This window comes from Dermacentor variabilis, chromosome 4, assembly GCF_050947875.1.
Source record: "Dermacentor variabilis isolate Ectoservices chromosome 4, ASM5094787v1, whole genome shotgun sequence".
NCBI classification, from domain to species: Eukaryota; Metazoa; Arthropoda; class Arachnida; order Ixodida; family Ixodidae; genus Dermacentor; species Dermacentor variabilis.
The window spans coordinates 163,635,952-163,649,426 of record NC_134571.1 but is presented as its reverse complement, the minus strand read 5'-3'; the positions used below and the strand labels follow the sequence as shown (position 1 = coordinate 163,649,426).

General features: G+C 43.3%; 2 protein-coding genes across 3 annotated transcripts in view; one reads left to right on the top strand and one right to left on the bottom strand.

Moving 5' to 3' along the window:
- LOC142578035 (uncharacterized) overlaps positions 1–13,475 on the top strand; it is a 132,664-nt gene that overhangs the window by 96,526 nt on the left and 22,663 nt on the right. Inside the window, exon 6 of one of the 2 annotated variants that reach the window (XM_075687456.1) lies at positions 11,975–12,100. The exons of the other annotated variant lie outside the window; for it this stretch is intronic. Coding sequence (XP_075543571.1) covers positions 11,975–12,100 — 126 coding nt within the window. The remainder of the gene's footprint in view (positions 1–11,974; positions 12,101–13,475) is intronic. 2 annotated transcript variants of the gene reach the window in all.
- LOC142579911 (uncharacterized) lies at positions 4,876–7,808 on the bottom strand. Its single transcript, XM_075690585.1, has one exon. It carries the CDS (start codon positions 6,698–6,700, stop codon positions 5,684–5,686), a length of 1,017 nt encoding a protein of 338 aa, XP_075546700.1. The 5' UTR covers positions 6,701–7,808; the 3' UTR covers positions 4,876–5,683.

The following is a 13,475-nucleotide window of genomic DNA, read 5'->3' as shown; positions in this document are numbered from 1 at the left end:
TACATGCTGTATCCATTCACCAAATAGTAAAATTGATAACAAGCACAAAGCTACAAGGGACTCAATACATTACTACCATTTGAGGCGTCAAATAAAATCAAATTTGGCCGTTTCATATATTGGACACAATATATGGACACATGTGGTACCCGGTAATACCATGAAATACCCATCACCTGGGTAAAGGGGGCGAAAACACAATCGAGAACCTGAAGCGCAACGATAAAAGCACGGTATGGTGCACGCGAAATTCTGTCAGTGCGCTGTAGCGCGAGGGAAGAAAATAGGGCGAGCACTTGACCTCACCTTTTGGGATACCGCACTAGTACTGAATCATAAAAAAAGCCTGTTTGAACCAGTTCCCTTGTCTACAACACTCTTGCTAAACGTGGAACTAAAACACCACGATGATGACTCTATTGCGGAGATCGGCAAGGTGCGCACAGACATAAATTTTGGCGCCTTTCTTCGCATTCTGCAAAATGCTTTCTTGTTAGGATCACGCATAGCGGCCGACCCCGACACTAGGGACACACAGGCAGGATTTTGTCCCTATAACTTTCGTCCTTATACTGCCCTTAACGCCTTAATTACAGCATCAGTGAAAAGGCGCCTCACATGACATGACAATGAATTTCAAGAGCTGATTAATGCCCACCACTCCGCGCCCTCCAATTGAAAACACTACTGATTTCCAAATTAAACTACACACACAGATCGCACAACCCAAACTAATCAAAGAACGTCGTTTTCTTTACGCGAAAACCCTGCAACACTTACATGACAAAGGGCAGCGGCAGCACATTAAGAACAGCCGCTATCATACCACAGCGCAATGCAAGTGCGATAACGCTATTATGCCCGGCTCAAACAGATCGCACAACCCAAACTAATCACAGAATGTCGTTTTCTTGACAGCAAAGCACTGCAACACTTGCATGACAAAGGGCAGCGGCAGCACATTCAGAACAGTCGCAAACAGACCATAGTGCCATGCGAGTGCGATAACGTAACTATGCCCGGCTTCACGAATAACGTGGCCGCCTTGATCACATAACAATTGAAAACACTACTGATTTCCAAATTAAAACCACACAAACATATCGCATAACCAAAACTGATCACAGAATATCGTTTTCTTGACAGCAAAACACTGCAACACTTACATAGCAAAGGGCAGCGGCAGCACGTTCAGAACAGCCGCAAACACACCACAGCGCAATGCGAGTGCGGTGACGCGACGACGCCATGACGACGCGACTATGCCCGGCACGCCCGGCTGCCCGGCATCACGAATCACGTGGCCACCTTGGTCACATGATTTGACGACGGTATCGCCACCTTGCGCAAGGTTGGATCGCGTTGATGGGTTGTTGAATATTGTAGAAGCCGCTAAAGAGGCTGACGCGCCGTGGCGTGGCGGTGGCGTTTTGAGTCGTTTGCAAAACGTATTCACCCCTCGTTTTTAACCTGTCTGGCTTCCAACGTGATCAAAACGTATTCACCCCTCGTTTTTAAGCTATCTTGTTTGGAACGTCTTTGATGCGTCGATTTTGGTCAAAAATCTGTTTCAGACGTTGAATTCCTTAATACGACGTTTTCAAGACTTTGTGTGCTACCTGGGCTGCCAATTTCGAATGCCATATGGAAACGGAGGCAAGATTTGACGCAGCGCAGGCGTCTTTTTTCTTCTCATTTCGGAGCAATAAAGAAAGATGATGGAGGGGGGACGCTGACAGTGTGATGAAAGACGTAAGCAAAATACACGCTGCCTCCGGAGCATAGCAGTGCGTCGTGGTCACGGAGAGTCTGTCCGGTCAATTGAATCATCGACAGCGCCCCAAGTTACCCGGCAGTCACGTGGCATTTTTTAAATTTCGCTCACTTTAAAGAATGGCTGGGGAAAGTTAAACAAGGCAGATAGCTTAGCATAGACAAAATAAAGAGATATATCTGAACAAGTGCAGAAACTTTCATACTGAAGATCTTTTGCTAGAGTCAATATTTAAAAAGTTAATTAAGCAACCTTCGTTGATTACCCAGCTTGGCGAACTGAAAAGGTATCATGCCTTGCCCCATATGGCTGACAACAACACTTTGGCAATCCGACAGGCGTAGCACCTATTTTTGTTTTTGGTACTCTGCCTGAACTAGATGAGACACCCTGTATACATATATAATGCACTGAAAGGTCAGCAGGTGCGCGCGAAAAGGCAAAATTTTATTTCCGATGTTTCGACCGCTCTCCGGCCTTCATCAAGAGTGAAATTGCAAGCACCCAGAGTTCAATTTATAAGTTTTCTTTGGAAGAATGAAGGGAAAAGAAAGAAATAATAGCTACTATATAAATACAACCACGCCTCCACTCAGTGGCGTCATGAATGCGGCGTCATGAATACCAACACGCGTAGATTCACCGAATACCATTATTACACGCAGAATCTCCTATGGGGATTGTATATTTGATGCGCAAGCATTTGCAACTAAACAGCTGCTGTTTCGTAGTCGTATGCTGCTTTGTTTCGCATAATCGCCCGAAACACCACGTAAGAATTGTGAAACTGCGAAGTGTGGTCGCAACACCAAACTATTACCGCAGACTAGCATGAGACAACGAAAAAGAGGCCAGTAGTATCAAAGTTCACTTATAAATAACTCCCACAGGATGTGGACGTAGGATGAAATGACGAGAGAGATTTATCAAATGAAGCAAATATATGCATCTGTTAAGCGCACTGTGTCTTTTGTGGTTCTCCTTGTTCAGTTTTCTGTTTACCTTCAAATTGGATGATGGTGCATTTGGATGATGCGGTTGCTTCGTGGAAGATGAACACAGGCAGATACAAGCTGTAGTTCGCGACGTAACTGAACAGTGTCCTGTTTGCTATACCGCGTACGCAGGACGTGGTCATTGATGCGGCCTCATCTCAATGCGAATCATTATCAACCGTACTCCGGCTGCGGTGCGTATGGCGCGTCAGCGTGGGCCCTGACTTGATGGAGATCTGCTAGGTTGGGATATATCTGTGTGCGCTACTTTCTTGCCGCTTATTTCGCTATGATGTGTAAGGCAGCACAAAAGTAAAATCGCTCGCTTCTACGGGGGGCCCTATATTGAAAGCGATCGTCTTAGGTGTCTGCTGGGTTTCGTCGTTGGATAGGCATAAAAATGCTTACGCATTAAAAAAAACACAGACAATTAGGATACACCGTAATATTGAAATTGGAGTGGATCTCTACACGTGTTTTCATTTCGGGTGTCAATATTTTGTATAGTTATATAGGTACAAGGCTTATAAAGGGAAGTGAACGTTCTGATTAACGGGGCTAACGTGGCCTAGCTGTCTCGTGCGGCACAATGCAAATGAAGCGAAATGTGGAGCGACTTCCTTGCTGATTCTGAGATCGCGAGAGGCAGAGCGCGGGCGATGAGTAGGCGCGATTCACAGTAGTCGCTGCAAACAGATCTTCGCTCAGGCAGCGCTTTGTTTCCAATATATGGTGTGAGTAGACGCGCTCGCCACATGCCTTATCGATGACATCATCGGTCAACCGACGACTGTGTGCTACTCGGCTGCCATCACGTTTCGGTTGTCAGTTCAGAGCCCGTGTTGCGCGGCTCTACGCTTTTCTCCTCACACTTGCGCCATATTTTGCTGCTCCGCTTTACGCCCCATAATTCCGTTGCACGCTCCTTTTCTGCTTTAGTTCTCGCACTTTCATCGCTATCACCGCCTTTCACCGCCCGCTGTTCGCCGTGTCTGCTGTTCCATCCTTCGCGGTCCTAATTCGCTTGGTTATCAGGAACATATATGCTGGGCGCAGGAATGGCCACCGAATAAATGCGTTCTAAAAGCACATTAGCCTATGAATACAAACACGCCTAAATTCAGTGGGGTCATGAATGTGGCGTCACGAATACCAGCACGCGCACATTCAGTGGCGTCTACGAGAGGCGCGTGAGATATCTGACGGGGAAAGCTGGCACCTAGTGAAATGCACTCGAGAGGGCCACATGTAAGCATAAAACGTGCGTGCCTCCACCGTGAAATTATGAAACACGTGCTCCGAAGAACTATTTATTGCACACACACACACACACACACACACACACATATATATATATATATATATATATATATATATATATAAATATATATATATATATATATATATATATATATATATATATATATATATATGGGCATGTTCAGATAAGAACGGTAATCGAGGTCCCATGACCATTTTTTGTTTTTAATGAAATTTTTATATCTGATGGGCAAATGTGTCCACACAAAGGAATGAACCTTAGTTTTGCAAGAAACTTCGTAGTTTTCTCGGAAAAAAATCGTATGTCACAAGAGGTGGAGAACGTCGTTTTTGCCACTTCGCAAAGTTGCATGTTTGGAGCCTCACTGCATGCACAATAAATTTTTCCCGCACATAAGTATTTTTTCGTTACTTTTTCGTGACATGTACTATACAAAAAAATAAAAAAACAATTTTTCGCTGTGTCAATCTTCTAAATAAAAAATCGCAAACTTCGCTTCCGGAGCTATTCGGTGCAAAAAAGGCACTTTTCAGGGCAGCCTCAGGGCAAGATGCGTAAATATCTCCACACTTAATCTTTTTCTCAGTATTTTCCAGCTACTTTTACTAACTTTAGGCAAGTTTTGTAGTTTTACAATTAACATATATTTTTCCATATGGCCTCAAATTTGGCCAAAGATCAAAAACGTCAAAAAAGTGACAACTTTGACTTCTATTGAAAAAAAAACATCATCGTCGAATTTCATTAAAATTTGCCTGAATAATTCTCAATAATCGCTAATTCTAAGGTACCAAAAAAGTGTTGCATTATATTGTTTTAAAGTATAAAAATGAATACAAAACTGAGTCCATGTTTTTGTTATCTAGAATTGTTTTTACTGCCTCTTAGAAATAGTAACTCTCAGAAATTTGTTTTAGCACTCACTGAACTTGGTTACATTTTATTTACCACAATATCCGAATGATCCTCAATGTTTGTAGAGCTTCTACTCGCTTGTTAGCGGCGTTCTTGATGCGTCAAAATGGGAATAAATTCGCGATTTCACCTGATGTCTCAAGAACTGGTTGGCGGCGGTCAAACGTTTTTTGTATTGCCTAATTTATCATCCTAAGCTACATTGGTATGTAATCAATTCTTTAAAAATATTAGATCATTTATCGGTGCTAAGAAAAGTTTTTATATATAAAAATGAATATTAATGTGTTTCTGAAGCCGACGTGTCCGGACCTGCATCTGTTTACCTCTGTGTTCAATGGTTCTACAAAGCACTGTCAGGAGACGAAACGTCGTCTTCTGAGGGGGACAATTTATCTGCAAGGTTTTTAATCAGCAGGAGTTTTAATCGGGACACAATTTACAAATGGTGTGCCGCTTTATCTGCAGAGTGCAATTCAGAAAATCGTAACAAGAAATAAAGGGCAGCGGTTGACTTCGGTATGCGCATAGTATATTGTCCAGCCCGAAGCACAAACCAGATCACAGTCTCTTCCATTCCGAAGCAGCGGTGGAGGCCACGTAGGATGCACTGCCTTCATTTGATTGAACGTACTTCCACATGTGGAGCGTCTGAACTCCCGGCACTTTCTTTGCCGTTTTCCATTTTTCCTTCTTCATTTCGCGAAAGTCTGCAAGCTACCTCTGTCGGAGCTCCAGAATGGTGATGTTCTTTAGCGTTCCTTGAATTGCGTCCACGAACCCGCTGGCTGTTTGTATGGCCCCACTTGCAGGCTTCCGCAAGTTGTGGTGTGATGCTCGATGTTTCACAAGCCCACCAACGCCGTCGCAAGCATTTTTGCCGTGTCCAGTGGCCGAAAACATCCATTTCGTCTCTTGACATTCACTGCGTTCTAGCTCATGAAACTGATATTTATTCTTGAAGTGAGCGGGAGCCCCGTCGCTCACATGTGTTACCTTAGTGTAGATTGGCGCGTTGTCTTCGAGATGTGCTTTGATTTTCGACAGAGCCAAACATGCATGAGCTGAATCATGAGACATATCGTCGGAAATAACGGCGTAGCTCCGAGTCGATTTTCTTGACGTGACAACGCAGGTAAACACGGTGACCTGCTTCTTCTGCCAATGGTACGCTTGTACTGCGTCTGGAAGCACAACTGTCCAGTTTTCGGCGAAATCAAAATGCAATACAATTGCACCTCTCTCGCAGCTCTGTTTTTCTTCATGTATTGCTTTTGCTTGCACAGATCTGATATAGTTGTGGAGAATCCATTTCATGGTCATTCTTTGAAATTCTCTCATAAATGATGAAGCGGTCAGAGTTTTTTTAACTAGCTCACCGTATTCCCATGAAGCAATCAACACCTCGTCCTCGCTGCTCATATCAAAATTTTCCAAAGTGAAAATGTCATCTTGTGGACAGTGCTCACAATTCCTGAGGAAACATGACGCAGTAGGTTCCTGGCATACGCAGAGACTCTGCATATCATCGGGAGAAAGCGACCTTCCGGAGGCGTTCTGCAGTCCCACGAGGCACAACTGAAAGTTTGCACAGCACACGCAAACACACACTTGCCACTGTGGCGAGCATTTCACCCACTTAGGACGCAAGGATATGAATTTTGTGAGGCCAACCTGGGAGGCAGGGTGAGCTTGCTTGTAGAGGCGGAATGATTCTCGCAAGGACCGCGTCATGAACCGTTTAGGTACCCATTCCTTCTCTCCCTCCTTTTCGATTCTCACAACATCCTTTTGGTTCGGTGTCTATCTAGAGCAATCGAGTTCATCCGTGGTGTAATATTCTAAAACGGTGGTAATGTCTTCGTGTTGTAGCTTACATCTTGTATATCGCTCCTGTGTTGACCATACGCCTTCTCCATCCACCATCTTCTTCGATTTTTGAATAACGTACCTCGTTGCCTCTGGAATAACTTCCTGCACATATTTCACGGTTAGGTTGCGTGGTAGCAGTGTCAGCAGCTGGCAACGCTCTTGAAAGGACGTACACCTATTGTAGGCAGCATGTAGGTTGTCTTCCCAGCTGCTGCATTGCGCACACTTTTCTTGTAACGCACGCGAAGTCTCTGGGATATTATATGCTGCCTGTATCCCTGATCGTATTTTCGTCACCATAGCTCTTGCCACCTCTTCCTGCTTTCGCTTTGCATAGGAAAGTCTGAGGCGTTTTTTTAGAGCGCTCGGTGGCTTTAGGGGCGAGATTTCGGAGGTAAGGCTGACACTGGAGTTTAAATTTTCTACGATTTCTTCTCCAGGGCGGAATTCTTCGAATGTTTCGGTTGACTCTGCCTGCATATTATCTATGTCTTCCTTGAACCGACGGTAACAATTCTGACAGATGAAGTCACTTTCTCGTACTCGGAGAGCTTCTTCGGGAAGTAGGACTTTTTTGAGAGCAGCGACATTGAGGGTCTTTACACTGCGAAAATTACGTCCTTTTTCAATTCTCTGTTTGTGCCTTTTTGAGTAGTCGGCACAAAACGTTCGCCGCGGAAACCTCTTCATGAATGCAAAAGCTCACCGCTTCCGAAGATTATCGTAGGACAGAAGAGCAGGTGACGGATGCAGGGCCCAGGGCTGCTTTTCCAAAAAAAGGAGATGGACAGATGGATGGATTTTTAACACAGGCTGCCCGCCGTCGACACTGACGCTGGTTCGGTCTGGCGTACGAGCTGAGACTGGGATACCAAGTATGCTTGTCGTGGGAGCCTTCGAGCGCAGAGAAACCACGTGAGTACAGAAAACGACCCCACCGTCTACCATGCCTGCAAAACGACACGCGAAACTCGAGATCCAGACAACATCCGCTCATCGGGCCTGTCTCGGTCGAAGGTCCAAGGCTAAGGTATAACTGCCAGGCGTTCGGTGCGTTGCGATGGAAAGATGATAGCCGCGGCTAAAGCCTCGGTGCGGTGGCGGCACACATGGTGCTATGAAATTCGGGGTCGCGCCGGGCGTTATATAGCTATAGGAGCGGCTGCCAAGCGCGGTTCATCCATGGAGCGGCGGCAGCTCGTTAAAGACATCTTGAGAGTAGCGACGGGTGCAATAAATGTTTACATAAACGACCACTAACCACACGTCACTAGAAGATAACGTTCTCAAATATGCTTACAGTAATTTAAGTCCCACTGTTAGAAGAGTACGAAAGCGAATAGGAGCTTTAGAACTTTGATTGTAAGAGAAAAAAAAACTTAAAATTACACTTATGTACTCAGCAACTGTAACATTTAAAATTTACCCACAAAAAAAAACAATACTAAATCCAGCTTCTCACGATAGCGCATCCTAAGAGACAATACTGAGGAATCGTAGGGATTGAAATTATGAAGCCAGTTTTGTATTAATTTTCATACTTTAAAACAATATAATGCAACACTTTTTTGGTACACTAATATTATCGAGTATTGAGGATTATTCAGGCAAATATTAATGAAATTCGATGATGATGATTTTTTTTAAATCGAAGGCAAAATTGTCACTTTTTTGACGTTTTTGATCTTTGGCCAAATTTGAGGCCGTCTTGAAAAATATCTGTCAAGTGTAAAACTACAAAACTTGCCTAAAGTGAGTAAAAGTAGCTGGAAAATACTGAGAAAAAGATTAAGTGCGGAGATATTTACGCATCTTGCCCTGAGGCTGCCCTGAAAAGTGCCTTTTTTGCACCGAATAGCTCCGGAAGCGAAGTTTACGATTTTTTATTTAGAATATTGACACAGCGAAAAATTGTTTTTTTATTTCTTCGCATAGTACATGTTACGAAAAAGTTACGAAAAAATACTTATGTGCGGGAAAAATTTATTGTGCATGCAGTGAGGCTCCAAACTTGAAACTTTGCGAAGTGGCAAAAACGACGTTCTCCACCTCTTGTGACATACGATTTTTTTCTGAGAGAACTACGAAGTTTCTTGCAAAACTAAGGTTCATTCCTTTGTGTGGACACATTTGCCCATCAGATATAAAAATTTCACTGAAAACAAAAAATGGTCATGGGACCTCGATTACCGTTCTTATCTGAACATGCCCATATATATATATATATATATATATATATATATATATATGACTATTGTACCGCCATGCCGTTCATAGTGGCCATGCAGACTAAAACTATTTCTTACGGTGTTTCTTGGATTAATCATCCTTATGTGGCAAATGAGCTATTTCCCTTGAAGAATTACAGACAGACAAATAACTTTACTTACAAACTCCTGAGAAGCTTTGCCCTAAGGCAGAGCTGCGGGTCGCTCCCACGTGGGGACTGGTAGGCCGAGGCTGTCTCTGAATAGCCCAAGTTTGCTGTGAAAGTGTTGAGCTCTCTATGGCAGAGCTTCATTTTCCTTGATGTGAGTGGGTCCCTGTAACGAGGGGCATCGCCAGAGCATGTGTGCGCGATAGCTAACAGCCCTAGACTCGTGTCAAGTAGAGCTAAAAGCCCATGAAAGTTTCGTATGGAAAAGGGCCAGGTTTGGATAGGACGTAGTCTAAAGCATGCGTAAAGTGGACGGCAGTCGCCTGGTCAATTTGAACCCTTGGGGTTTTCAACGTTCACCAATGCATGGTACACAGACGTTTTTGCATATCACAACTATCGAAATATGGTCGCTGCATGCAAGATTCAATTTGGCGCCCTTGGGATTAATAGCACAAAACCACAACGAATGCGCCACAATGGCTGCCAATTAGAACAAGACGCAGGAGTATTTGTCTCTGGAACTTGCGCTTCCCAGTAATTCAGCGAGAGTTCTTGACTGTTCTTCATGATCTTGTCATACGCATTTCGCCATAAATCTCTACTACGAAAAAGATGCATCAACACACAACATTATTTTCTTATAACTCGCCTTGGGCTTTTGTGGAATTTGTTTTCCTAGCAAGACTAATGAGTCTTCAGCTATTCCTATCCAGTTACCATGCGAAGAAGCAGAACGCTCAAAAAAGAGATTATAAGGAGCACAAAGCCGATGCTAAGTCATTGCCATTATGAGTTAAAAACATATTTTTAGGCCTGCCTCTGCAGCTGCGATGAAGGCCATGTGCCACACCACAAAGGCAACGAAATAAGCATGGTCTAGCAGGAAGATGTTCAATGTGAGGTGTCAATTATGAGGGCTGCTTGCGCGATTATGCCGTGTAAAATGTGGATGAGTGGGTGGGAGGCTGCATCATGGATTGTCAATCTGTTTGTGAGTGGTTCTAGTCCTTATAGCCTAATGAGAATTATTTTTCTGTGTAACTTTATCGCCATTCATTTGGCGATTAGAACTTTAGCGGACAACGGCGCACATCAAACCACCCATGGGAGCAAACCCATTACGGCTATCTCTGTGATACTTGCTCTGAGCTTCAGATAGATAGTGGACACGAATACGCTGATACACACGAAGATAGACACGAAGACGACGAAGTATGTCACAGATTGGCGGCGATTTGTGAAAGTATAAAAGATAGGTGGGCTTTACTCAACAAAGCCAGTGCGTCACCGTCTTTTTTGTAACATAAGTCTTACCTGCCTTCGAACCTTGCTACTTTAAAGAAAGTCGCATACTCTGTTACAATTTAACTAGAGATTGTTAGGCGAGTCTCTATCAGCTCTTTCATTACGCACTAACCTCCCTAAGTCCAGCTACAGTTACACAGTACGCTCCGAATAGCGTGGTTATGGTTACGTCATAGTACACAAAAAAGTATAAGACATAAGGAACGCTTGTGTTTATTTTCTTTCCTGGTGCTCTCTCTGGGAACCTTTTTAGTATCTAGTACCATTTCACGGCGTCGAAAAGAATAAATGGAACTCACTTGAATAGGTATTGCTTTATGCGCACTACATTATGTTGTTACAATTTCCGGAATGGCCGCCGCTTTTTCAGAGTGGCTACATCAGTGCACTGCTAGGCTTAAGGTCCCGTCTTCTCTCGTGGCCGCCGCAATCATATTTCTGCGTGGTCGCCTCTGAGAACGCGCTTGTACTTCGATATAGTTGCATGCTAAAGAGCCTCGTGTGCACAACTCATTCAAGAGTCCCTGTTAATTATTCTTTCTTAATGATATCTTATTTTTGTCACATAAAACCCCCAGCATTAAATTTCACTTCAAAACAAGTTAGACGGCAGTGTAACGCCAAGTTGAAGTCGATGAAAGAAATTGTCTTTTCGGGCGAATTTATGGAACCAGATTGGGGTTTGCGAACCACATGTGGAACTGTGATATCAGTGCCAGAGCCACATTTGCTCGATGCCAACTCGACGTTAAACCACCTGAATTTTGTAATATGTAATGATCATCATCATCCTAATGACTGCCATTATAATAATCATCATACACGTCCCATACCCAGCGCTTCAATTTGCGCGTACCCATAACCAAGGGAGCACACTCTTTTGTGTATACCAAGTAGCAGGTCCCCGTTGCTCCTATGTTTGGTCTGCGCTATCCTCGGAATCTTGTGCGCTGTCTTCCAAGGCTAGAAACTGGTTAGGAACTCTAATACGGGATACTGAACATTCGTGGTAACTCGCAAAGGAAGTCGTTTTCTACAAAGTTTTGTATGACACTTTCACCTGGTATATGCTTCCAACTCTGTGTAAGAATAAAGCTGCTCAGCTGTGAATTCGGTTTTTATTCTTTCCAAATATGCTCAGCGGAGATTATACGAGGGCTGGATCCCCTGAGGCAACTCTGTGTTTTATTTAGCATCTTTGGTGATATTTTGTATTTCTTTCTCAGCTTATGTGAACAAATATAAACATGAATGAATATAGCTTGTAACGCGTTTGGAACAACCGGGCAACAGCTGGTCTAAGCTTGCTCCAACGGGACGTATCTCAAAACTAAGCACATCACTACACCTTAGTGTAACAGAATAATGGTTTTGAGAAACTGGTATGAATTTCTTGGTACATTCGGAGATCTGTGCTCAGAAATCTCACGAATTACGTGTCCTTCCAACAGGCCTGCGCTCGTCCTGCTTTCAACAACTCCTTCTATGTAGACACCGTGTACCATGCACTCGTTGCATACGACGTCCAACAAGGACTAATCTTCACCTATGACGGCCCACAGAATCTTCGTACAAAGGTGAGAGCAGCTGCTCTTGGCAGATCAGCAGACAAAGTAACACTGAGTTCAACTCACAGCATCAGTTCTCTTCCGTGTATATGTGAAAATTACGAATACCCTGGCAACCACGTGCTACTAAAATCGGATATTGCTCATCCCTGTGCGCCTATATCCTATTAGGACGTGCAACAAAATTTTTCAATATATAATCGGAAAAACATAGATTGAGGATGGACGTGCTAAATTGATACGTTCGCATGGGCGAAGATGTTACAGAGATGAGGAAATTATTTCCTGTACAAATGCGCACGGTTCTATACCTTTTACCCATTGTGGCACAAGATATAAACAAAACTATTTCATGGTCAATATATGAAGGAGAAACGGCTGTTTCAAGGGTGTGCTAGAAATATATACCAGTCGTTCTAAGGTGCTAAACATTACTCCTATATCTGGTAACGTGTGGTAGATTTGCCTATTCAAAGATGTATTTATAAAACACATACATCATCATTTGCCTTTTTTGTTTGGTTCCTTACGCATCGACTTTCTCTCATCTTCTTAATTTCCTTTGGTTTTCTCTGATGTTGCGTTCCAGCTGCAATGCGCCGGCTGTCTTATTACGGCATTACGTCCTATCCTAATATAAATATATGTTATTTTTCTTCAAATTTTTAATTTAGAGGATTTCACAATTTATTTGCTTCTGAAATCAGTTTGCGCTTAGTATGCAACGCCAAACGTCAACAATTTTCGGCAGCCAATACGACAGAGACACATTGTTTATGCTGTCGTTTTGATTGGTTGGGTATTACGAACACATTGTACGTAAACGCATTGCTTATGCGGTCGTTTTGATTGGTTGGGTATAACGAACACATTGTACGTAAGCAGAAATGAGTTTGTGTCATTGTATGAGTGTTGATTTCTTCCATTTTGAACTCTTGACATTATACTTTCACGTAATGTCAAATTTTGCCATTTTTATAACGTCCCTGATAGGGCTTCTGAAAGTAAATAAAGCATCGAAGTGTTAAGTATAATATAATCATGGCGGTAGGTTGAAAATTGAATAGCTTATAGCTACTCCACCTAAGTTGATGCCGAACAGTGATGATAAAATTTTAGGATAGTCACTTCCAATCAGTCATAAAACAGTTTCTTACAAGTGTAAGCATGCAAAACGCCTCCTTAAGGCACGAGGCTACAAACTCTGGCAATTTTTCCCGGCCAAGCTTCGTACACAACTGCAGACGCAGCATATCAGTTAGTTCATACTCGTAACAAGAGCGAGAGAATTTAATTTCATTTCACGGCAACGCGCCGCTACGCGCAGAGAACGGGCGTAGTGAAGCCCACTTCCAGGACGATCTGACCTGCGTGACGTCACGCC